General features: G+C 41.4%; 2 protein-coding genes across 3 annotated transcripts in view; both read right to left on the reverse strand.

Moving 5' to 3' along the window:
- The window catches only part of LOC115567614 (pituitary tumor-transforming gene 1 protein-interacting protein), a 52,752-nt gene extending 28,847 nt beyond the window's left edge, over positions 1-23,905 (reverse strand). Inside the window, exons 1-5 of one of the 2 annotated variants that reach the window (XM_030394360.1) lie at positions 23,593-23,904; positions 23,251-23,297; positions 22,388-22,496; positions 17,415-17,523; positions 2,107-2,172 (exon numbers count right to left, since the gene is read on the reverse strand). In XM_030394360.1, coding sequence (XP_030250220.1) covers positions 2,107-2,172; positions 17,415-17,523; positions 22,388-22,496; positions 23,251-23,297; positions 23,593-23,710 — 449 coding nt within the window. In that variant the 5' untranslated portion in view covers positions 23,711-23,904. Of the gene's footprint in view, positions 1-2,106; positions 2,173-7,720; positions 7,891-17,414; positions 17,524-22,387; positions 22,497-23,250; positions 23,298-23,592 lie in introns of those variants that run through there. The other variant, XM_030394361.1, reaches the window with a different exon arrangement.
- LOC115567613 (zinc finger BED domain-containing protein 1-like) lies at positions 7,897-13,939 on the reverse strand. The gene is made up of 2 exons (XM_030394359.1): positions 10,699-13,939; positions 7,897-10,407 (listed from the first exon to the last, which is right to left on the reverse strand). Exons 1-2 carry the CDS (start codon positions 12,154-12,156, stop codon positions 9,907-9,909), a joined length of 1,959 nt encoding a protein of 652 aa, XP_030250219.1. The 5' UTR covers positions 12,157-13,939; the 3' UTR covers positions 7,897-9,906.
- Positions 23,906-24,666: the final 761 nt, after the last annotated feature.

The following is a 24,666-nucleotide window of genomic DNA, read 5'->3' on the forward strand; positions in this document are numbered from 1 at the left end:
AAGCTCCTGCAGGAGGACGAGTGTGGCGTTGATCATCAAATTTGTTGTTTTTCCAAAAAGTTCAAGAAACATAAGCTACACTATAGCACAATTGAAAAGGAGGCCTTCTCTTGGCACTCCAGCACTTCTCTGACCACAACCCATTAGTGTTTCTGAATCAGGCGCACACCAAGTTTGACTAAAGTGCATCATATAAAGAGTGAATTAGGCATTTAAGCTCATTTTAGTTTGGTGAAGAGAGCCACTTGAATTCAGACAGTGTGCAGTTGTATTTTTCTGTTTAGTAAGGAAAAGGTGTCAAAATCTCCTTTCTGAACATTATAACTTAAATTAATAAAGTCACATAAACTCACAATTTCTACATCTCCCATCGGGGGCTTTAACCTGTCCACTTTTGCTGGCCAAATTGGTATTATGAGACAGCAGTTACAACTAATTAGCAAGCTAACTTCACAAGACCCTCTGCCACACAATACATAGATGTCTTTCACATAACATCAACACTGTCATTTCTTTATGCTCTACTGATGATGTTAGATAATTTTTAACAATCTGGCCATATGTTACATATTGCTCTTCTAAAATAAATGACATGCTTAATTCCAGCTGACAAATGCCTAAAGGGAAAGTCATAGAGCCAATTAAACAATTTTTACGATTTGGGTTTTGATAGGAGTTTTACTGGTGTAAATACAGTTTCAAAAGGCTGACCTGTCTTGACAAAATGAAACTTTAAATAAAAATAACTACTTCTGTGTTCTTTAGAAGCAGGGGTATCACTTAGCATTCATAAAGCTGTATTGGTCAATCCCTCATGGGCTGTTAATGATTTCCCCAGACTGCTCTCTAGCCTGGGCTCAGAAGGCTCAGTGCAGTGAGAGGTCTCTCAAGGCGGGAGTGTCTAGTGGCACTAGTCTTTCCCATGATTGGTCCGATCTATTCTGAATGTCCTGTTCACAACATGAACTGCATCTATGTAGGTCACTGCACTTACTCTGACTTCAGAGATTTGATCATGCCCACTGCATCCCCGACTACATTTTTTTTGGCACGTGAGAGAAAAGCCAAGGAGATAGAGGTTGGATAATTTAAGTCACAGGCTCGTTCTCACACGCGCACACACACAGATGCACACACACAGACGCGCACACACACACACACACACACACACAGATAGACACACACAGCTTACCAACACATCACCCAGCCATCCACTGAGGATGAATGCACTGGGAGCACAGGAGTTAAATAGAAAGATGGGGCTCAAACATTTATAGAGTGCAGGAAGAGGAAGGCTTCCAGGTACAGGCACTGCTGTATGATTCAATGACTAACACACTGCTTTTTGACAGTGGATGGCACTCTACAGGATGTAGCATTTTATACACTTTCACTAAAACTAGTCAAATTACTTTAGGCATAACACCAATTTCCATAATTCTGGAACTACTTGTGCACTTTAAACCAGATTTAGATGACACATGCACCTGCACAAACTGATGGCATTTTACTTTTGATGATGCTACCGAAACAATTTCTATTTAAGTGGCCATATCTCAGTTCAGCAGGCTATACCCTTGTTTGAGTATTGCTGCTTCCTATTGCTGTTGCATACAGCTCCATAACTGGTCACATTCACGCAGTCCCAAGCTTGTTGCATTCTTTAGAGTGGCAAAACTCACCAATGTACTTCAGTGTCAAAATGTGCAACTGCTATGCAAAATGTGTACAGGTTGGTTAGTCTGTGACATGATCACATCATGTTTCACAAATGTCTGTTGTCCAAATTATATTCATAATTAAAAAATTACCTAATTTACCAAAGTTACACCAGTGAGGAATATTGTCTGGTGTATAATAATTTTATATGTGGTTTTGCTAATGTTTGCTATATTGTTTGAGTAATATCTCTCAGCACTACAAATCTTGCAGTTTTTCCATAAAACAAGGAGAAGCAATAAAGCAATAGTCGTGTCAACCAAATCTTAGAACAATACTGGTTTCAGTCAAAGAGTTATTAAATGCAGAGACACATCGTGAATTTGTTACAGACAGCTTTATCCACTTTTGTGTATTATTTCAAGTGTACTGAAAAGACGTTCTTACCGTTCCTCTGCGCGTTGTCTGATCTCTTCTCTCTTCCTGGCAAATCTCTCCACATCTCTCTCAGGCCTTAAGAAATAAGAAGGCACGGATGGAGAATCAGAACTAGTTAACAACAAAACACACTCTGCTGAATGTGACAATATAGACATCTACAAATTGCCACAATCGCTTGTAGGGCTGAAACGATTCATCGAGTTCCTCGATTAACTCGATTATAAAAATTCCTCGAGGCAAAAACTCTGCCTCGAAGCCTCGTTAAATTCCTATGACGCGCACGATACGCGCAGGGATCTGATTGTTCCACACGGACCGTTGTTCAGGGTTAGGGTAGGGTGATGGCTTGATATTTTATATTCATTCTTTGTTCTCAGGTGGGTAATTTGCAGAAGGTGCAATCCTTTTTTTGTGATGTTGTATTAAGAAAACAAAACCAAGGCCAAATGGCCTTTACTACTTAAGTTTGTATTCACAGTTTTACATGTTATACATGTTTTACAGTAAGTTGATTTAACTGTATTGTTGCTTAATTATTGGCACTGGCACTTAATAAATGGGCTTAGTTTTGGAGCCAAATGGTGGAGTTGGAATGAATACCTCTGTTTTTTCGAGAAATGCTTGATCATTTTACAGTCACATCATTTTCGTTATGCATTATTTGTTTTGGTTGTTTAAAAACGTGAAGAAAAAAAAAATATCCGATTAATCGATTGATAAAGTGCTAGATCAGGGATCTAGGGGGTGCGCAAGCCGCCACCAGGGGGTGCGCGAGATGAAAAATGTAATGGTGGTCTGGTGTAAAAATATTTTACACCAGACCACCATTACATTTTTCATGTAAAAATATTTTACACCAGACCACCATTACATTTTTCATCTCGACCGAAAGCGCACAAAGAGTAAAATCCACCTTGTCCACTCCACCTAAGTCGCTTAGTCACCCTGTTCGTTCTTGCTTCTAAATTTAAAGGGCCCGCGTTAAACACCACCACGCAACTACTGCTGTAGCACAGCCCATCCATTTACCGACATCGTTGATCAGGGAAAGTTACTCATTGAACAGTAACTTGATAACGCGCGCGCACGCACGCACGCACGCACGCACGCACGCACGCACGCGCGCGCGCGCGCGCGCGCGCGCACACACACACACACACACACACACACACACACAGCCACTGGAGAAACTGCTATTGCAGGGGTGGACTGGCCATCGGGAGTACCGGGGTTTTTTCCGGTGGGCCGATGGACGGCCGTTTTTTATTTTATTTTTATTCATTTAATTTAGAGAGTGAGAGATTGGTGAAAAAATCAAACTGAGCTTCAGTGTCTGTCCGAGGAGGAAAGCAGCAGGACCAGGCTGCCTGGTGGAGGGAGGAAGAAGTCTAGCGAGAAGCTGGAGATAAACATGCGGGGATGGGTGATCAGCAAACGGGCACGCCATGAGAGAGTGTCCCGCATGATGATCAAGGCGAAACAAATGTCCGCCACCATGAGTGACAGCAGAGATGAGGAGTTTGCAGCGAGTGCTGGTCGGCTGAATCGTTTCCTCCGCCACAACTTCACTTGCAGAAAGATGCCAGAGAATTCACAGAGAAGCTGGCGAAGTGTGTGACATTTTCATCCTGGGTTTTGAGAGGAAGGAACTAAACTCCTGTCACGCATTCCCACCTGGTCCCAAATAAACGCCCTGGCTATTATTCGGTAATTTACGGTATGATAACTCTCCCGGCCGGGGAGAGAGACATGCATCACAGCTGCAGACACATCAGAGAGGTGACGACTTTCGAGTCCCAATTTCTCTGGGACCGACCTGACTGAGGGACGACAGCAGAGCGAGACATTCCCATTGAATATCGCATGGCTTTTCCCCCTTTTCCATCTAGACACGTCATAACTCATTACATAAATTTGGAGGATTTTAAATTTTTTTTTTTTACTCCAGCCTCCGCCTTTTCCACCTTTCCATCCTTGTCCACCTGGCTCCCATCCATTGCATTAATATGGGTAAGTCTTTGTCGGTATTGATATTATTGCTACAAATATAGGCCTACTGGGAATACTCACACATCCTCCTCCCCGTCTCTCTCTCTCTCTCTCTCTCCCTCTCTTGCTGCAGGCTGAGCGACTTTTGCGCCGCGCTTGAAAAGTTCCAGATGGATCCTCTTTTATCCTCTTTTAATTTAGGCCTATCTTATGATTCTGAGCCCATCCTCTTTGTTACTTATTTTGTGGATCGTGTGTAATTTTATCTCACTTGTAAAGTTTCAGATTGATCCTCGTTTTTATTTATTATACCTGTTTCTGAGCCCATGCTCTTTAATGTTGTGGATCGTTTGTAACTTCATTGCAATTTAATTCAATGTTCTGTCGTTCTAATTTCCATAACTGTTGTGTTATGATGATGTTGATGTTAGCTCCACGGTTATTTAATACTGCTGCAATTTTTCTTTTACGCAGCTGAAAAAATAACATTTATGTCAAAATCGTGCTTTCTGTTACTGAGCCTGTCTGTCACTCATCCTCCTCAAAGTGGAAGCTTGTGCGTAACTTTGTTGTATGATATTGAAACTCTGTTGATGTTGTTATCGTCATGCATGTTGTGGTTATTTGCGCATGATTAAACATGAGTCTTTATATGGCGATAAAACAAAGCTTTGTTGCGGTTTTTTTTTTTTGGGGGGGGGGGGGGTGCGTCAGCCCGGTTGGGACGTAGAAGGGGGTGCTCCGCAAAAAAAGTTTGGGAACCGCTGTGCTAGATTAATCGATTACAAAAAGAATCGATAGCTGCAGCCCTAATCGCTTGAGGGATATTCTTTTCCCAAAGCATAACATCTTACAAGTTACTGAGATTCAAATTCTCCAGAGCACAATATATCGGAAACCGATGCTGAAAAGTAAAGTGAAAGCTTTTGCCAGAGAATCGTGTCACCTTTGATAATGGAATTATCTAACTTAATGGTAGCTGAGAAAATCGGGAGGTGAGTCGATGGAACTGCCAGAAGGCAAATAGAAAACAGACATTGAGTTTTTGCTTCTTATCCCATTTATTCTGTCAGATAGACATGAACGAGACTCCTAGACCAACAGGACTGTCAGTGTAGGACAAGCGAGGCTGCAAATGATTGACTGACATAAGTGTTTCCCACACATTAATTAATTTGTGGCGGCCCACCACAACATCAACATTTGTCACATACTGATTTTTTTTTTCTGGAGTTGCGTGTCTCGTTCTCACTCACTCAAGACAGCGCGACCGTCAGTGAATAGCATTATGTTATTTACTCCCATACAGTGGAAGGTGGTGTGGGTTTTACATCGTCATGTGATTTTTTCCCAAAAGCTAACATTGTGAAAGACGCGCCTGTAAGACCTTAATAGAAGCCTCACAACCCCTGCGAAATGACTCGTTTTACTGTCAGAATTTGGGCAATTCCGTCCAATAAAATTGAGATGTATAGAATAAAAGAGCTATCCAATTACATTTTATCCCCATCCAAGTTAGCTCAGTGCTTAACTGTAAGTTAGGCAATGCAGTTGGCAGAAGTTTCAAGTGCACATGCTCAAAGGCATCCGAGCCATACAGTCACCGCCACAATTGAAGTCTGATTCTGTGGGATACACTGGACATGACATTATCATTTCACTCCAGCACAATAACAGCACCACACACAGTTGACTTGTATAGAAAGCTAAAATGATGAAGCAGCAAGAGTATGTATAATCCTGTTTAATGGGTGCTCAAGAGCTCGCTCCACTGAACAGTTGTTCACCACGCAGTTATTAATAATGTCTTTTATTCGAGCTCAGCAGTCATGTCGCAAATGTAAAACTTTGATTCACAGACATGGCTGACACACTCTCATAAGCTGAGAATCACTATGATTGTTTAGGTTACAACAGGCTCAGATAGCACCGGTATTATTTCGAATTCATAACTAGTTGATACTAGACTTGAGCACAGAATTTTTATGTAACCCACTCGTTTCAATTATTTTAAGGCTTAAAGTTTGGGTATATAGTACATACTATAGTATATAGCAGGGGTACTCAAATACAAACCTTAAAGGGCCACAAAGATTTTTTTTAATGACTCAAAGGTCCATGTATTGAGGTCGGCCAGGCCACATGTAATAATACTGTAATATTCAAAACAAAACGTCCTTTTCATTCTAAACAACAAAATACGAACTAAAATAAAATGTAATTTCCATTTTAACATAAATCAAAATACATAGTTGAATATTTACTCTTTTTGTTTGCCTTCAAACATTGTGTCCATCAGTTCATCATGCATTATTTTATTTCATTGTGACATAGATGTGACAAGAATCCTGCTTGCAGCTTGATATGACGATTTCAGTGCATTTATTTGTGTTGTGCTTATCTCTGAATTTTGAGGAAATGTCTCATAATGCCGTTTCAAACTGGAAATCTTCATCACAGCTTCTCCTGGCATATTGTAACGGCCCTTGTGGACTGTGGCGCAATGGATCTTGGGTATTCTGTTGATGTTGGTGTAATTATGATTCGTGAATGTGTTTGTGAATAAGATGATATGTAAGATGGTTGTGGGTTAATTCACGTCATTTGTTCTGTGATTAAATGATGTTGAGTTTTAACAAGGATGATATAAATTTTGGCACCGTGAGTGAAAGGGTGTTTGCCGGGACGAACTCCCCGTCCGTTACGCTACAGGTGATAATGTATGATGAGGCTTGCTAAAACATGTTAAACAACATAAGTGTGTGTCACTGCTGCACTGTCAGACCCGTGCGTTCTGTCCTGGTCGGAGGGAGAATGAATAGAAATTTCAAGCTCCTACTTCTATGAGTTGCCGTTTCTCACTGTCCACTTTATTATAGCAGTTTACTTGGAACACGCCATTTCAATCTCTTGCCACCGGCAAAATGTGAATACGCGAACTGCTCCGAAAACGAAAGTGAAAGTTAAAAGTTTCGATCGCAGCGGTGAGTGACCCAGCTGTCTTTGTAACGTTGGCATGTAGACAAGTCCCGGTGTACACGTGCTGACCCAAACAAAACACACGGTGAAGGAATAACAGTATGGGGGCCACAAACAGGAGGCCGGCGGGCCGGATGCGGCCCAGGGGCCGCCTATTGAGGACCGCTGGTAAATAGTATTTGTGGTGTTGTACCTTTCAGAGAATTTTGATTCAGATATCGGATAGAGTGTGACAGAGAGCCCATTCACCCTATTAAAAGACACTGCACCATCAAAAATGATTTTGACATTTCTAAGGTTGCCTCCAAGGTTGCCTTTACAACAGGTTACTGATATATAAACATATAAACATCAATGTGATAAACTACTATAACACTAGAATAAATCCTGTCTGTATGAGGCTTATCATACAGACTTTTTTTTGACACTGTTTCAATGCATTAACTTAAGTTCACAATCAGTTTCAAATATTTTTATTGATTTTCCACAAAGAAAAGCGAAAAACAAAAATTCAGAGGTCCAATACAGAACCACATAAGTTCAATATTCATGACATGACCCCCTCAGAGAAAGAAAAAACATACAAAACCCCGCAAAAAGATGCCCCAATTCCCCCCCCTCCCCCTCAGCCAATCCCACCTCCAAGCGCTAAAACCAGTTCAGAAGGTCAGGAGGCCCGCTCCTTTTCCAGGAAGAACAGCAGTGGTCGCCAGATCCTTTCAAATTGTTCAGATCTGTTCTTTATGGAGTATCTGATCTTTTCCAGATGAAGGGTGTCTGTCAGCTCCGTCAACCATCTTTTCAGTGTAGGCACCTCTTTCCCTTTCCAACACATCAGAATCAGTTTCTTAGCTGTTATCAGACCATATGACAATAAAAGCTGCTGTGTCACTCTTAAGGATCTCGACACGTCTGAGATACCCAAGATTATCAGGACTGGTTCAGGTCGAATCTGTACCTTAAATATTTTGGAGAATAAACCAAAAATGTCAACCCAGAAGTCATGCAGTCTGGTACACATGGCAAAACTGTGGAGCAGATCCGCTTCTGTAGACTCACATTTATCACATAGTGGTGAGATGCAATAGGTAGTAAAAAGGAGACTTTCCTGAGGTTAAAATGCCCTCCCATTTGTTTCCAAATCCCTATTATATTGTGTATTACTGGGTTGTGTCTGTAACAACTTTTATCAACGGCCACAGGGGAAAGTAAAACTGCACCAATTGAGTAGGGCAGACAGTCCTCCCTCTCCATCTCCAACCAGCCAGACGACAGGTACGTGTCGCTCAGCCAGAAGGACACGGAGCGCAGGCAGGCCCCCCAATAGTACGCCATGAAGTTAGGCAAGGCGAGTCCACCGCTCACCTTTGACTTACATAGGTGTTCTTTTTTGATTCTGCGTGATTTGTAGTTCCAGATGAATGATAAGATTATTGAGTCTAACTTTTTGAAAAAGGTTTTAGTTATAAATATTGGTATGTTCTGCAGGAGATAGAGAAGTTGGGGAAGGAAGACCATCTTGACAGCATTCACTCGGCCTAATAGGGAGATTGGTAGCGTTTTCCAAAATTCTATACGGTTTTTAAATTTGTCAATTAAAGGAATAAAGTTTGCATCGAACAGGGCTTCAAATTTTTTCGTTATTACGATTCCTAAGTAGGTGAATTTCTCAGTTATTTTGAAAGGGAGCCGCTTCAACCATTCATCATCTGTAACTCGTATTGGCATAAGCTCACTTTTATCCCAATTGATTGTATACCCTGAGAAAGTTCCAAAAAGGTTAATTACTTCCAAAATGTGTGGAATTGTAGTCTTGGGCTGGGTTACATACAGTAGTATGTCATCCGCATACAGAGAAATCTTGTTTGAAGTATAAACTGTGTTATACCCATATATGTCATGTGTGTTCTAATTGTTTGTGCAAGAGGGTCTAGGGCTAGGGCACATAATAGGGGGCTCAGTACACAACCTTGTCTACAGCCTCTACCAAGTACAAATTGTGAGGACAGCGTCTGAATGGTCAGTATCCTAGCACTGGGGTTACTGTACAGTAGTTTAATCCATGCAATAAACTTGTCTCCAATTTTAAATTTTTCCATTACTGAAAACAAGTATGGCCATTCCACCTGGTCAAACGCTTTTTCTGCGTCCGAACTGAGGACTACAAGTTCCTCTTGAGGGTCTCTGGGGGAGTGCATAATATTGAAAAGTCGCCTAAGGTTGTAGAATGAGTTCCATTTAGGCATAAAGCCCGTCTGATCGGGGTGCACCATCTTACTTATACATGTACTGAGGCATCTTGCTAGAGTTTTGGTTAAGATCTTTTGATCTGTATTTAAAAGAGAGATGGGCCTATAAGAGCCCACTTTCTCTAGATCCCTGCCTTTCTTGGGAATTAAGGTGATGATGGCTTCGTTCATGGTAGGAGGGAGGGTGCCATCATCAATGGCCCTGTTATATAGTCTAAGGAGGTAGGGAGCCAGGATTTCACAAAATTTTTTATATATCTCATTACTTAGACCATCTGGCCCAGGGCTTTTGCCATTCTTGAGCGACTTGATAGATTCTACGATATCTTCACAGTAGGGATGGGACGATACACTTAAACTCACGATACGATGCACCTCGATATGCCAGGGTCATGAAACGATACGTCACGATACGATATCAAAAAAGAAAAAAAGAAAATATTACTGCGTAATTACAACTTATTTATTTTTGTTTCAGTTGCACACAGGGAAACACACGCCCAACAGTTCAAACACAAACAAGAACACTCCCTTAGTGCTCTAACCCTAGACTAAGTTATCTCAGCCTCTCTTAAGTCATGGCCCTGGCCTAGGACTGGTTCTTCTTCAGAAAAACTAACATATCAACATGTTCTGGTGTAATCAGTGATCTTTGAGCACACACAATGTCTCCTGCCGTGGAAAAGACCCGTTCACTGGGCACTGACGTAGCAGGAATGCAAAGGTAGGCTTTGGCAAGGGGGGCAAGTATGGGGTAAGCATATGCATTAACTTTCCACCACTCAAGTGGACTACTGTTGAGTGGGATAGGAATCCCATTTCTGTAGGAGAGTATCTCCATTTCAATCCCTCTGCTGGACTGCACTGTCTCAAGATTAGTGTAGGAGCTCCCAAGGAGATCTTCTAGCGCTGTCTTCTTTGGTGGGGGAGGCTGTGTCACGTCCTGCATCTGCCTTTCTCCTTCTACTGGCTCTTCCTGGCTCTGCTCTGCTCCCTGTGCTGTCTCAATCATGACCACGGCCTGCTCTGCTGCTGCTGCCCCTGATGTTGAAGCACTGGCCCTAGTTGTTCTTTCATCAGTGTCACTGGTCTAAAAAAATAAAATAGAAAAACTAGCTCAAACATTTCTGTCTTTCAATCCCTCACTCCCTCTCTCTCTCACACAGACACACACACACACAGACACACACAGACACACACTCTCTCCATCTCTCTCACTCTGTCACACACACACACTCTCTCTCTCTCATTCACTCGGATCAACTAATTTAAAAAAAACAATCGATATGAGAAATAAGTTTTCAGGCTGTAGCCTACACATACACAGTTACACACATGCACAGCACACCTCTATTTTTTTTTTCAATGAAAGTTAGTCTACCTGGTTGCGTTGCAAATGAAGTCCTGCAGCTTTCTCACGTATCCGGGCATAGACGGACTCGCGTTGTTCATTATTCAGATGGGACAGGCTTCGGAATCGTGGGTCAAGCGCTGTGCACTCCTGCAGCATATCATTACAGTCCCCAGAATACCGGTCCGAGATGTTGAGTAGGATTGCGCTTTTCATGCTGGCGATGGTCTGTGTGTCATTTTCGTCTGGTGACTTGCTTTGCTCGATCATGTACTTCAGTGGCATTATAAGTGAAACAGTGGGCTCTTTTTCATCACAGACAACTTTTGTGGCTGTCTTCAGTGGCTTAAGCAGTTTCACTATGTCTTCTACATCTGATATATCAGTGTTATCCAGGGTGTCGATTTCTCTCGCATTCCTTCGGATTTCTGGGCTGCTCAGCGCTGCTGAGACAGCTGCTTGTTGTTCCAGGTAGCGCGCGAGCATTTCGTACGTGCTATTCCACCTGGTCTGGACATCGGTGATGAGCTTATGCCGAGGCAGCTCCAACTGGGTCTGCTTGTTGGCCAGGACGGCGGTGGCCGTGGTGCTCTTGTGAAAGAATGTAGTTTCTCTTTGCACACGGCCAAGAAGGCGCGCGACGCGGGATACAGCCAGGCCTCGCTTACTGGCCAGATTCACAACGTGCGCCAAGCACTTGATGTGAGGATGGAGACCACTCTCTCTCACTGCAATGTCCATATTGCTTGCGTTGTCTGTGACACAAGCGATGGTTGTTTGTGGCCTCGTTAGCTCCCACTCTCTCAGTGCATTTCTCAACACGCGAGCTATGTTAACACCAGTATGACTTTCACTTAACTCACGAGTTTGCAACACAAAGCTTTTACTCTCCCATTTCTCGTCGATGACTTGTGCCGTTATGGTGATATAACTCTGTGTTGCACGCGACGTCCAGCCGTCGGTGGTCAGGGCGATGCAGTCGGCATTTTTGAGACACTCTTTCACGCTTTGTTTGGTTTCATTGTAAATTTCCGGGATTACCTTCTCTGAAAAATGTCCTCGGCATGGCATCTTAAACTTGGGCTTCAGCACCTTGAACATTTGGATGAATTTTCTGTTCTCTACAATGTTAAATGGAGCCATATAGTCCGCTATGAACTCGCCAATGAGCCTGGTTATCTGTTTTGCACGCGGACTTGACAGGGGTAGAGTCAGTGCTTGTTTCATGGTCAGCTGTCCCTTGGGTAGGCTTGTTTTCTCTGGGGCCGTCTTCACATTTTTATGGTGACGTTGAAGGTGGTGGTTCATGTTTGTTGTGTTGGAGGTGGCGTACGGAGTGACGGCATAGCATAGCTTACACACAGTCTTCGTCTTGTCAGTTACTCTATTGCCGTCTTTGTCTTTTTTAATGAGAAAGCCAAAATACTGCCAGACAAATGACCTGTATCCAGGCGGAGTGTCCTCAATTTCGACCTCATTCGACTCCATTGTTCGGCGTTTTGAAGGCAAGGTAGTTGGTGCTAATGTTTGTTAGCTTGCTGTACAGTGTTGTTGTTGCAGCATGCACTGTGACCTGACCTGCGCCGTTCCCCGGATGTAATTTTTTTTTCATTTAGTTTTCCCCTGCTTGACCACCAGCAGATGGTGCTGCCAGCCTGCCACCATAGACTGTATGCCTGCCCCACACATATACACACAAACACACACACACTAAATTATTTATATAGTACACAGATCATTAGGCAGTGCCATCTAGTCTTCATTTCGCGATCCATTTTTTTCAAACTCGATGCGTATTGTCACGTTTTGTATCGCGATATTTCGCCTAACGATATTTCATCCCATCCCTACTTCACAGGTAATCTCAGTATCTAAGTATTTACGGTCATCCTGGTCTAACTCTGGTAGTTTGCAGGAACCCAGAAATGCTTGCATTACCCCTGGTAGCGCACTGCTCTGAGATGAGTATAGCCTTTCGTAAAACATTTTAAATTCTGCGTTAATATCCTTATGTAATGTATAGAGGATTCCGGAATCTGATTTTATTTTATGAATATTTCTGTCACCTTCGAATTTGCGTAGCTGACTCGCTAACAATTTATGTGGTTTGTCACCAAATTCAAAAAACCTTTGTTTTGTGTATTGAAAGGCTCTACTTATTCGATCTGATAGCAAATTATTGAGTTTGTATTTGAGTGCAGAGATCTCGTTATGCTTTTCAATTGTTGGGCTCTGAGCATTGTCTGAGTCCAATTGTTTTATTTTTCTTTCCAATTCTGATTGTCCGATCTTGTTGCGTTTTTTGGTGCTAGACTGGTATGAAATGATGCACCCCCTTAGATACGCCTTGAAAGTCTCCCATAATAACACAGGTGAAACATCATCCTTATCGTTGGTGTCAAAAAATAGAGTAATGTGTGATTCCAAATAATCACAGAATTTTTTGTTGTCAAGAAGCTGAGGGTTGAACCTCCAATTCCTCTGCGGTCTTGTAAACGTGTGTAATGTTAACAAAAAGGTGACTGGGCTATGGTCAGAGATTATAATATTATGATATTTTGGATTAAAAGCATACGGCAGCATTTTCCCATCAATCAGGAAGTGATCAATTCGACTGTAAACATTGTGGACTTTGGAATGAAATGAATATTCTCTGCTTAATGGATTGAATGTTCTCCAGATGTCAACCAGGTTCATATTCTCCATATATGTTTTCACAAGATTGCATGAGTTGGAAGGGGTTATTCTATGAATGTTAGATTTGTCCAGATGTGGATCAAACACGAAGTTAAGGTCAGCCCCTATAATTAGGTTTGTATTTGATATGTCTGGGATTAACCTTAGAACTTTCCTAAAAAATTCAGTTTATGTTCAATAGTGTTAAATGCACAGATTGTAGTTCCCCTAATACCATCACATAACGACCATTTTTATCTGCTATAGTGGATAAATGTTTAAAGGTGACTCCCCTGCGGATCAAGATTGCTGTTCCCCTGGCTTTCATTGAGAATTTAGAGTGGTATATTTGGCTTACCCATTTACATCTTAATCTGTCATGTGCGTCATTTGGCAAATGAGTCTCCTGCAGAAACATGATGTCTGCCTGTAAAGATTTTAGATGGGAGAGCACCCTTCCTCTTTTTATCTGATTATTGACACCGTTAACGTTCCGTGAGCAAAAACTCACACCCCCAAGCTTATCCTGCATCGAGGTAAAAAAAAAGGAACTGTTAATACCTGGCACCGCTGCCCCTCCCTTATGTAGTTACTGTATAATAAGTAGCGCTCTGAACCACCCCCCACCCCATTCTGCCCCCCCAAAAAACACAGAAAATCAAAACTATAAAACTAATAAGTTCACAATCAATTTTTGAGATTGCATATAGGGTTGGTGTAGATTTGAAGAATTAGTCATGACTTGTGGTCTCAGGCCTGGTATAGCATACCCTACAGGTATTTGAATTTTCGCTCTAAAAAACACGAACTCGAATATCTATATTTGCGCATTATGTCAATAACAGGAGGACAAACTAATACAACTAGACATAAATACTTGTATAGGTATTTTGGGGATACAGTACCTAAGGGTGGTGAAAAAAAATCGATTCTTGATTAATCGCGATTATAATATTGACGATTATGATTCGATTATTAAATTTCCAAAAATCGATTTAAAAAAAAAAAATATATATATATATATATATTTTTTTTTTGGGGGGGGGGGGGGGGGGGGGGAATAGTATTACAAACTGGAGTCGTCCTCTTACTGGCTTACGCTACATGGTCCACAGTCTGGAGCCAAGATATGTTATTCCATCCCGGAGCTTTTTCACACTTAAATCGATTCCAAATCTTTACAAGGAGACAAAGCTTTCCGTGCAAGAGTCCCTCAACTCTGCTCACAGGGTAGCAATAACCTGCGATGCCTGGACATCCAGAGCTACAGTCTCATATGTGACCGTTACAGCTCATTATGTCAGCAGTTAATGGAAGCTAATGTCCTGCGTACTTCAGACGAAAGCTATGGATGATAGCCACACAAGCGCAAATATGTGTGAGTTTCTCAAAGCAATGGCAGCCGAGCGGGGAATAGAGAAACACGCCCTGGTTCTCGTCACCGACAATGCTTCTAACATGAGTCCAGCTGCTGAGCTTGGCAACTTTCTTTTAACAGTGAAACACTACATTTAAAACAAATTAAATAATAATAATTTTGATGTTACAGTTACACTATACAATATTGAAGGTGCTGTGAGGTGTTACTCCCAAGATAAGTAAAATAATTCAGCAGCTGACTGATGTTAAATGGAAGAGTAATAAGCGTTAATAATTAAAAATCGAATCGATAATCGTTAATAATCGAAAATCGATTTGTAATCGAATCGAGACTTCAATAATCGGAATCGAATCGAATCGGGAAATTGGGCCGATTAACCACCCCTAACAGTACCTCGGTTCCAATTCTTGACAAAACCCTCTGAAGCCCATGCCATCAACTATACTGATCAGCTTCATGTCCTTGCATGTGAACGACGCAAGTTTCTTCATGCACGCCTCTTGTCGTGCTGCAGACAAAGAGCTTTTTGAAAAATATGAGTCGAGACGTGGCTGTCAAGTTGGAGTTCCAGACATCATGGCATGCTCATTTAGGTGCACATTTTCGAGATGTGCCCTCATGCTTCCAGTGGTGAAATGGTAAGCTAACTGTAGCTTACACAGCTTGCATACAACTTTATCTCGAGGCTCCGCATTTTTGCCGTCTACTGAGCAAAATCCGAAGTATTTCAAAATAGGGTTTTTTACCTGCTTGGAGTAATGTTGCACGGTAAACCGATACTAGAAAGGTATCGTGGTATCCAGCCGTTAAAAACAATAGTTTTTTCACAATTTATTAGTATCGGTACTTTTTCGAACTTTTGTGTGTGCAGCTTCTCTCTGCTTCCTCACTGCCTGCAGCCAGAGTGGGCGTGGTTTCACGGGGACCGTCACAGAGCAGAGCCAGACAGACATGGCTGAAAGCAGCATAAGTGCTCCTGCCGACCGTCCTAGGCTTGTTGAAAAAGCAGACGCACGGAGCAAAATATGGAAATATTTCGCCTACGTTGCCGACAGTAAGGGCAAGCCCACGGACACCACAAAGCCCTTCTGTAAACGATACTTTAAATCCGTAATGACCAAGAGAGCCAACACGTCCAACTTGGCAAAACATCTAGTGACAGACATGCAGATTTGTTCAAAGAGTTCAAAGAGCTGCAGGTTAGCGATAGATAACATAAATATCCCCCGGATGCAAGTCAGGCGAGTTTTTTTTTTGTGACAAACGAACTTTTTTCACCATCAGAGTTGCAGGAGGCAGTCAGGGGTAAAGCTAACTGTTAAACAGTCCGATGTGGTTCCACATCTCTGTATGCAAACACAACGTTCACACTGGTAACATCAACTTTACCATAACATGCGCTGGTGTTCAAGTATGCTGATCAACAACACCACTTATAAATGATCTATTTTAAGTCAATCAGTACTCGTAATATAATCATAGCATGTACATTTTTGTCAATAATTTATAATATATTTTGTAATGTATATAATTAGAAAATAGTCTGATTAGAGCACAGACCTCCACCAGGTCTGGGTCATTTGTGTTGTACTTTAGTGCACTAATGTAGTTTACAGGCTAATAATCCAGGGTTTGAACTTTATCAACATGAAATGCAAACTGCAAATTTCCCCTTTGTGGAACAAATAAAGTATTATCTTATTATATGAATTGCCAGACTTACAGTTAATGTCATTTATGTTCATTATTTTAATGTTGAATAAAATTGTAGTTAATGTGCTGTTATTTTTTTTTCGAGTACAAGCACTGAGCTTTTAATGGAAAATCAGTTTATTTAATAATCTCTGAGAGCAAACAAGACAAAAAGACACGTGTCTTCTTGGATACAGAGAAGCATGTAACCACATTGGCAGCCAAGTTACCTATCAAACTGAAATAATAATAATAATAATAATAATAAGAAGAAGAAGAAGAAGAAGAAGAAGAAGAAGAAGAAGAAGAAGAAGAAGAAGAAGAAGAAGAAGAAGAAGAAGAAGAAGAAGAAGAAGAAGAGTATTGAAACATATTTTACAAAAATATATATTCTTATTTTGACTTTTTAAGTTTAAGTGTTTTAATTAATAAAAAGGAAGAAATCATTTTAAGTTCCACATTCTGTCATCTAATATTTTATTCCATTACTTTTGATGATGTTTTAGTTTTTACGCCGTGGTATCGTTTCAGTATCAGTATCAAGATATTTTAAGCAGTTATTGTACCAAAGTCATAATTTTGGTATCGTGACAACACTAGCTTGGAGTCCAAACCACTCTCTCGGCTGCCGAGTTCAGCTCTGAAATTTCTGCCATTACGTTTTTCTCTCTGCCATCTGCATTTGCCATGGTTTTTGTCGCGTCTCACTTTCAGCAGTGAGTGACACTTGCATTTGTGACTCCTGTGGCCTGCCCCTGACCCGTCATGTATTGAGCCCACTCGCAAAGCAGCCGCTGATGTGTTTTTTTTCCACAGTCAAATATTCATTTTCACAATCGAATATCTGTTTTTTTGTAAATATTCGAATATATATTCGAATTTAGAATATACGTTGACAGCCCTACTGGGAACTGAAATATCATTCTCAGACTTTGTCAAATAAAAAGGAAAAATTATATTTGCACTAATATGCCACTGACTTGTCATGCAACCTTACCCTGAAGGATGCTTCTTGCAGCAACAGCAGCAGCAGCAGCACACAATGGTGCTGATGAGGATGGTTCCACACAGGACAGCCAGGGCGATAATCAGGGCTTCAAAGTTCACTGAATCACACAAGAAGAAGACAAATGATCTATCCTATTATATATGATAATAACAACATTCACAAAAATAGGATTTATGCTGAGATCAGACTATAAGTGACACCTAAAATACCTGGTCCCTCTTTCCCCTTAATTACAATTTTAAAAATCCACTTGTATGCCAATAGCTCCACCTGCTGAATTCTGAGCAACATTATAAGTCATCATGTAATGATGAAACACAGCACACTTCCCTTTCCAGTGAAAACATAAGGCATTAGGTTTAACTTAATCAGATTGAGACTTTGTACCACTCCAGGAGCATAAAATATATTTCTGTGTGGTAACACATTAAAGTAATGACATCTCTTTGCCAAGCCTGCACTCAAACTAAGACCAAAGATACATACATTTCCTGATTGTGTAAGGCACCCTCATTTATACAAAATACGTAATAGCAGAGATAGTTGTATTCTGAACAATCTGTACATATATATCCACGACACTACAGTGCGAGCATTTCACTCGCATTTGGCCTTAAAAACATTTTTTATGTGTGAACCGGGAAAATAATTTCGGCGCACAGCGTGTGAGCAAAAGTCACAAGTTACCATCACAGCCTACTTTGTCTGCTATTGTTCAAAAACTACAATCCTCTGGCCACAACGCGCCAATCACAGTAGTTTTCTGTAATGATGCAACCAGTGTCACGCGAGAGGTGACAGGTCAACGGACTGTGGTGAAGTTAGTTTTAGGTCGGATATTCAGTGGATATTCACTCGGGTCCAACATTACTGAGGTAACTGAGTTTTGCCCAGTGTTAGCAGCTGGAGGACGGTTAGCTCACCTCCCAGAGCCTCGCGCTGGAAACTGATTTAGGGACCTACGCTGACAAGACCTAGTTGCTATGGACGCTCTTAGCATCACAAACCGACAGAGGAGCAAGTGGAGGCGTTGTTACCGAGGACGGAGGCGCAGCTTTCCAGTGGGGCCAACAGCTGGGCTGGAGGCAAATCCGCGGAGAACGCCGCTTCCCTCCATCCTACTTTCCGATGTCCAAAATTTACACGCTGTTGTTTTTTTATCCTGCACTATCCTGAGCCATTGAAAATAAATTTCGTTCCCATTGCACTGTAAAGTGTAATCCGAATGACAATAAAAGAAAGTCTAAGTCATTAAATTAGTTGGCATAAATATATTAATACAAAATAATTGCAGTTTTTTTTAGTATCTTCCATGTCATGTGACCCAGTGACTCCAAACCAGCATCAAATCGTGTTCCTAAGTGGGCCAAATAAGATATTTTAGTGCTTCCTCTATTGACATCCTTTGTGTTAAGTACACATTGGATACAAAATTAAATTAAATCAAACACTGTAAATAATTTTGTTTGTGCTGCCTATTTAAGTGTGAAGTGTTCGATAAATCGATCAATAATTTTTGTGCTCCCATGTCTTTGTGCTCCTAGATATTTTACTTTAGGAGTGCTCGTTGGGAAAAATGTCAGTGTAGAACCCTGATATATATATATTTTTTTATCTTTTCTGCTATTTCTTTTTTACTTCATGTGTGAAATATGGACATGTGTGAACCTTAATATCTGATTCCACTTGTTTAATTTTTCCACCTCATCTCATCCTTTGGCGTTCTGGGACAATTTTCTGAAATATGACAATCATTATATTCTGCTGAGCCTTAATGCAATTTAGTTTGTAGTTTGGATAACTTAAAAAGGAAAGCAATGATTTTTACATGCCCCAATATTGCTGTCACATTGCTCAATACACCAGGCAGCCAATTCAGGACTGAGAGGTAGGATCATACAGTAAGTAGCAGCTCCCCGCTGTGATACTGAAGCAACATGTAGTAGGAGGAACAGGAAGTTTTGGCTGACTCACGCAGCCAGGTATCTTTTAAATTGCTCCAAATGCTGCAGTATTTGTGCACATATTTTGAATCCATTTGCCACCCAACTCTAACTGTTCAGTATTTTATAGAGCTGGACATGTAGCTACAAAGTGACTTATTCTTTTCTTGATTTTGTAGTCGCATTGCTTGTATTTGTATGTGCACTTTCTTAATGTGTTATATAATTCACAGGTCTTTGCTTTCCATGTTAAAATTATCTTCACAGTACTGAACAATAGGGGTGTCTCGATTCAATTACATTTTCGATTCTAAGGTCAAGGTTCAATTACATTCTTGAATTTTAATTCCAAATGAAGACGGAAGAGTGGTTTGTGTTAAAGGTGTTAAATCTTTGTTTTTGTGGTGCATGCGGAGATGCCCTGCCATGTTAGTCGTGCTGCAAGTGGAAGAATATGGTATGCACATAGCAGAGCTTGAAAACTGTGTCTTTTTTGTCCACAACGCAAACGTTGTCAACATAACTCACTGGAAATCTAAAATACTTGCACACCGCCGACTTCAGTGAAGGGGGAGGGGGTTCAAGTTCTGTCTATGTGTCTCCTGCATCTGCAGTTGCCATTGTTGTAAAGGCAGGAGCACACCGGCCCAACCATTGGACGACTGAAGCGTTTGGAGAGACTCGGACGAGGTCGGCAACTAATATGTTTGGTGTGTTCAGCTGTGTCAGAAGCTTTCGGAGCCGCTCGGACGTTGTCTGATCCGATTCAACATGCGAAGTCTGAGGAGGTTGGCTGTCAGCCGTCTGAGCCATTGGATACTCTGATTGGCGGTGTGCTAGCAAATCAGCGCGGTGTGTGGGAGGGGCGGAATACTGTGTGTGCATTGGTTTTCTACGCACTCCATTCCGTCATTTCTTGTTTCATGTTTTGGAGTACTGGCATGAGACCAGCTGTTATTATGTCCGGTCAGGACTAATTAATCTGTGTTTGTTTGGTAATGCCTCGCTGCATGTTTAGTATGCAGCTGTTTTTGTCTGAAAAAGTTAAGTTTTGTTTTGATCGAAAGTAAAGAGAGTTGCATGCATAAACCTCTAGTCCAGCGTCTTTAACACTAGAGCCACCTGCTTACTGCATCTCCCGCAAGCGCAGAATGTACACGCTACTGTGGAGCTGGCAGCACGCCGAAGCGGTGTGTTCAATGCGACTTTTCTGCCGAACAGGTCTGACAAGAGGCAACAGAGTGGTCGGAGAGTGGTCGGAGAAGGCAGTTGGACGTCTGGGCGATGTGTGGGGGCAGGTTAGGGTTAGGGTAGGGTTAAGAGTGGCGTAGCCCCTTTCAGGAATAGGGTGGTGTGTGAGGTGTGTGTGCCTGAGGTGCGTAAGGTGCGAGTGGGCGAGCGAGAGTGAGGGAGTGTGCATATGGGCGGACAGTGAATGAATGGGAGAGGAAGGAGAAGCGAAAGGAGTAGCATCAGTACTGACAGCAATGAAGTGTACAATATAGTCTGCAGTTTGGCTGTGAATAAAGGTGACTGCTCTGCTTAGCAAGCAGACCGGACGTTAGCATCATGTCCACTATGGCACAATGCAGCATTTAAAGCAGCAGGGAATCCATTGTCAGACCCTGTATGGCAGCATCACAACATTAATGTTATCTCACAAATTGTAGAAAATGGGTTGATTTTGACTTTTGAGGAGCTCAGACAGAGGTATAGTTTAAATGCCAATGCTTTCTTAAAATATGCACAATTAGCATCAATACTGTCAAAATTCCCAAGAGAATATTTGGAGTACAATGTTGAAATAGATATTAAATTGAGAGGTTTAGCATCACACAGAGGCACAGTCTCGGGTCTATATAAATTGTTAATATGCTCCTCCTCAAATCCTAATACCCACACTCAGTTAAAGTGGGAACAGGATTTAGGGGTCTCATTAAATTCAACAGAGTGGGAAAGAATATGGAGGGACCCTGCAGCAATGTCCAAATCGGTCAGATTTAGAGTCATACAAATGAAAATCCATCATAGAGCAGATATCACACCAGCAAGAATGAAAAAAATAGACCCCAGCTCCTCTGACCTCTGTTGGCATGGGTGTGGTCAAGTAGGAACTCTGATCCACATGCTGTGGCATTGTCCTGCAGTTAAATCCTTCTGGGAGGATGTGGTCCACTCAGTGTCACTTATGCTGAAGATAGAACTTTCTCCTTGTCCTCTCATTTGTTTGTTGGGATATAGGGCTGCACAACTCAGGTCAAAAAGAGATAGGAAAATAGCAGGCCTAGGCTTTTTGGTTGCTAAAAGAATGATATTGATGAATTGGAAGACACGTAAGACAAATTGGTTTTCAAGAGAAACATGGTTACTTGAATTTTTTGATCTTCTTGGAATGGAGCGAATGGCCGATATGATGAACGATTCCGCGTATAATTTTGGAATAAATTGGGACCAAGTTCTGGGAAGTATTCTAGTTCCAAATTTGAGATGATGGAGGACTCTTGCTGTGCAACCCTGTAAGTCACATTGTTACCCTGTTTCCATGTAAATTAACTTGAAAATGATTAAGAAATTAACATGATTATGAAATGAACAATCGAATTGCAATGGTACAGTACTGCCCCCCCCCCATCTGTGTTTTTAATTTGACTTTGTGTATATGTATGTGCTTGTATATGTAGCATGTCTTTGTCATATCTTTTTGTTTGATTTATTTTATTGTGGTTGTTTGTGGTTGTATTGTTTATTTTGTGCTAAAAAAAAATAAATAAAAAAAAAAAGACCGGACGTGACATGGGTGCATGGCTGCACTGATGATTCCTTTTTTTAATTTGAACTTCAAGATTGCGACTTAATTTTGGTCGATTTTGATTTAAAATCTAAATCGTGCCACCATTAATGAACAATTATACCAACTTTCTTATATCAGTCCCCCCACATGCACTGGCGGCCTTTCCCTGGTACTCACTACCATGATCACTGAAACAAGTTAGCCTTCTAAAGGACTGATCTACTCACTCCAACACACTCCCCATCGGGCCTGAGACAACTTGCACACTGATGCTGGAGGCAGCAACCAGCTCACTGGGTAGTCTGTGCAGGTGCTGTTAGTGAGGCACCACAGACACTGTGAAGACAAATCAAAAAACATCAACATGTTACGCTTAGTGAAAAGACAGGGGAGGAGGAATCCATAATGAACACAATCTTTAGTCAGAGCACTATTTAAATCATACCTGTATTTCAAGAGGATTAAATGCCAGATTATCAGGTTATGTCATAAAGAATTGTCATATTTCATTCATATGTGCTTTAAAGAACCATCACAGCAACAAAATATGTCAAATTTAAGTTTCCTCATCTGTCTGCAAATGCACACTTGGGGAAAAACAGAACATGATAGGACTGGAATATTCTTATAGTACACTAGATGTATAAAAAAGAATAAGGTAACAACTGAACAAGGTCACACAGCTTTGAGAGGCCACCTCTAGAGCATTTTGATGAAGGTTTTGGTTGCATACTGGCTTACCACCAGTATCTCTGTTCAAGTTATTGCCCTTGAGCTGACTGCTGTACTGAATTCAAGATCTCTGAAGATTAAAGTAGGGCTTCATTCATACTGTGGGAGGTAAACCCTACAGGGAAAAACAGCATAGAGCAGCACCAAAGCACAACACTAGTCTTGCTAGTGACTGGTCAACAGCAAGACAAGCATATGTTGTGCATTGGTGCTGATCTATGCTGGTTTTTACAGCAGGGAGGTGGGCCACTGATTGTGCAGACAAACAAGGGGCCAGAAAAAAAAGTTTTAGACGGAAGTTTTAATTTTGCAGTCAAAGGTCTGGTCATTTCTTTCCACATACTTCTGGTATTCTTACCTTGGCATGTGGAACACAAGTGTCGCAGGTTTTGTACGCTGAACAGGCTGAAAAGAGAGATAAACAGAAACGTGACTCACGTGACTTTAAAGTTCCAAAGAGCCAGTGCTACAATGTCTAGACCAGCAATGAACTTTTTTTTTTCTTAGACCAGCAATGAGCTGCGTTTGCAGTCAATTCTACTGTGACGTAGTTTAAAAATTCAATTTCACAAAAGTACTTAAATCTGCCTTGCATTATTTATGAACTGGCATTACATGACCTTATAAGTAGGCAAAACGCTAACATTTACACTTGATGTAACACTTACGTTAATGCTTTTCAAACTATATTTCAACTTACCAGTTGTTGGTGATGATGTTTGGCATCCCCCCTGGCTAACAAAGCTAACGCACAACACAACGGCACAAAACAACACTGAAGTGGTCAGTGTTTGTCTCCCGGTCGTAAAAGAAATCATAGTTAAAACCACAGAACAGCCTAGTCTAAAAATACAGAATAGCTGCTCTCAGGAGCGGACTCTTGCCTTTCTTGAATTCTGCTGTTATCGGTAATTACCGATGTTTCTGTTTTGCCTTGCTCCTACGGCTGACGCTTCCTGGGTGTCGTCGTCGTCTTCTTCTTCTTCTTCTTCTTCTTCTTCTTCTTCTTCTTCTGGGATTCCGGCAGGCTGTACGCTATCCAGCGTAATGCTGCCCTCCACTGGTCATAGCCAGAACTATTTAACTAAATTTTCTCATATAATCCAGCAGAGTGTAAAAATTTTAATACTGCCCTCCCAAAATAGTCTGATTTTTCCCCTAATGCAAAAATACCTTGAAAAGAAATCACAGTCAGACCCAGATCATACAGGTCTATAAACAGCTGTCGTCTCTGACTGGAATATAGGTTACAAGAAAAAAGCACATGCACCACCGTCTCCATTTCTCCACATTCACACAACCCATTCTCATGTTTACCTATGACTTTTAAGCAACTTGCTAGACAGCAATGCCCCAGCCTCAGCCTAGTTAAAACAACTTCATCCTTCCGCCCAAACATACTTTTCCATTTTTTACACTTTACTGAGGGTTGCAAACAAAAATAATGCCTTCCCCTCTGCTCCTGGTTCCACTCATTCTGCCACTGGATCTCAAGTTTTTCATTACAGATACTCACACATTCACTCTTACCCATCATGACATTCAAATCTATATTTTCTTTAGACAATGACTCTCTAGCCAACCTGTCAGCAACTTCATTTCCCTCTACCCCAAAGTGTCCAGGCACCCACATAAAACACACATGGCACCCTGAACTCTCAATTCTTAAGAGACAACACAGAATCTCCATTACCAGATCTTGGCGGGCACTAGAGGAGCCTACTTCTAGAGCCACCAAAGCGGCAGCAGAATCTGAGCAAATAACATTGTTATG

This window comes from Sparus aurata, chromosome 17, assembly GCF_900880675.1.
Source record: "Sparus aurata chromosome 17, fSpaAur1.1, whole genome shotgun sequence".
NCBI classification, from domain to species: Eukaryota; Metazoa; Chordata; class Actinopteri; order Spariformes; family Sparidae; genus Sparus; species Sparus aurata.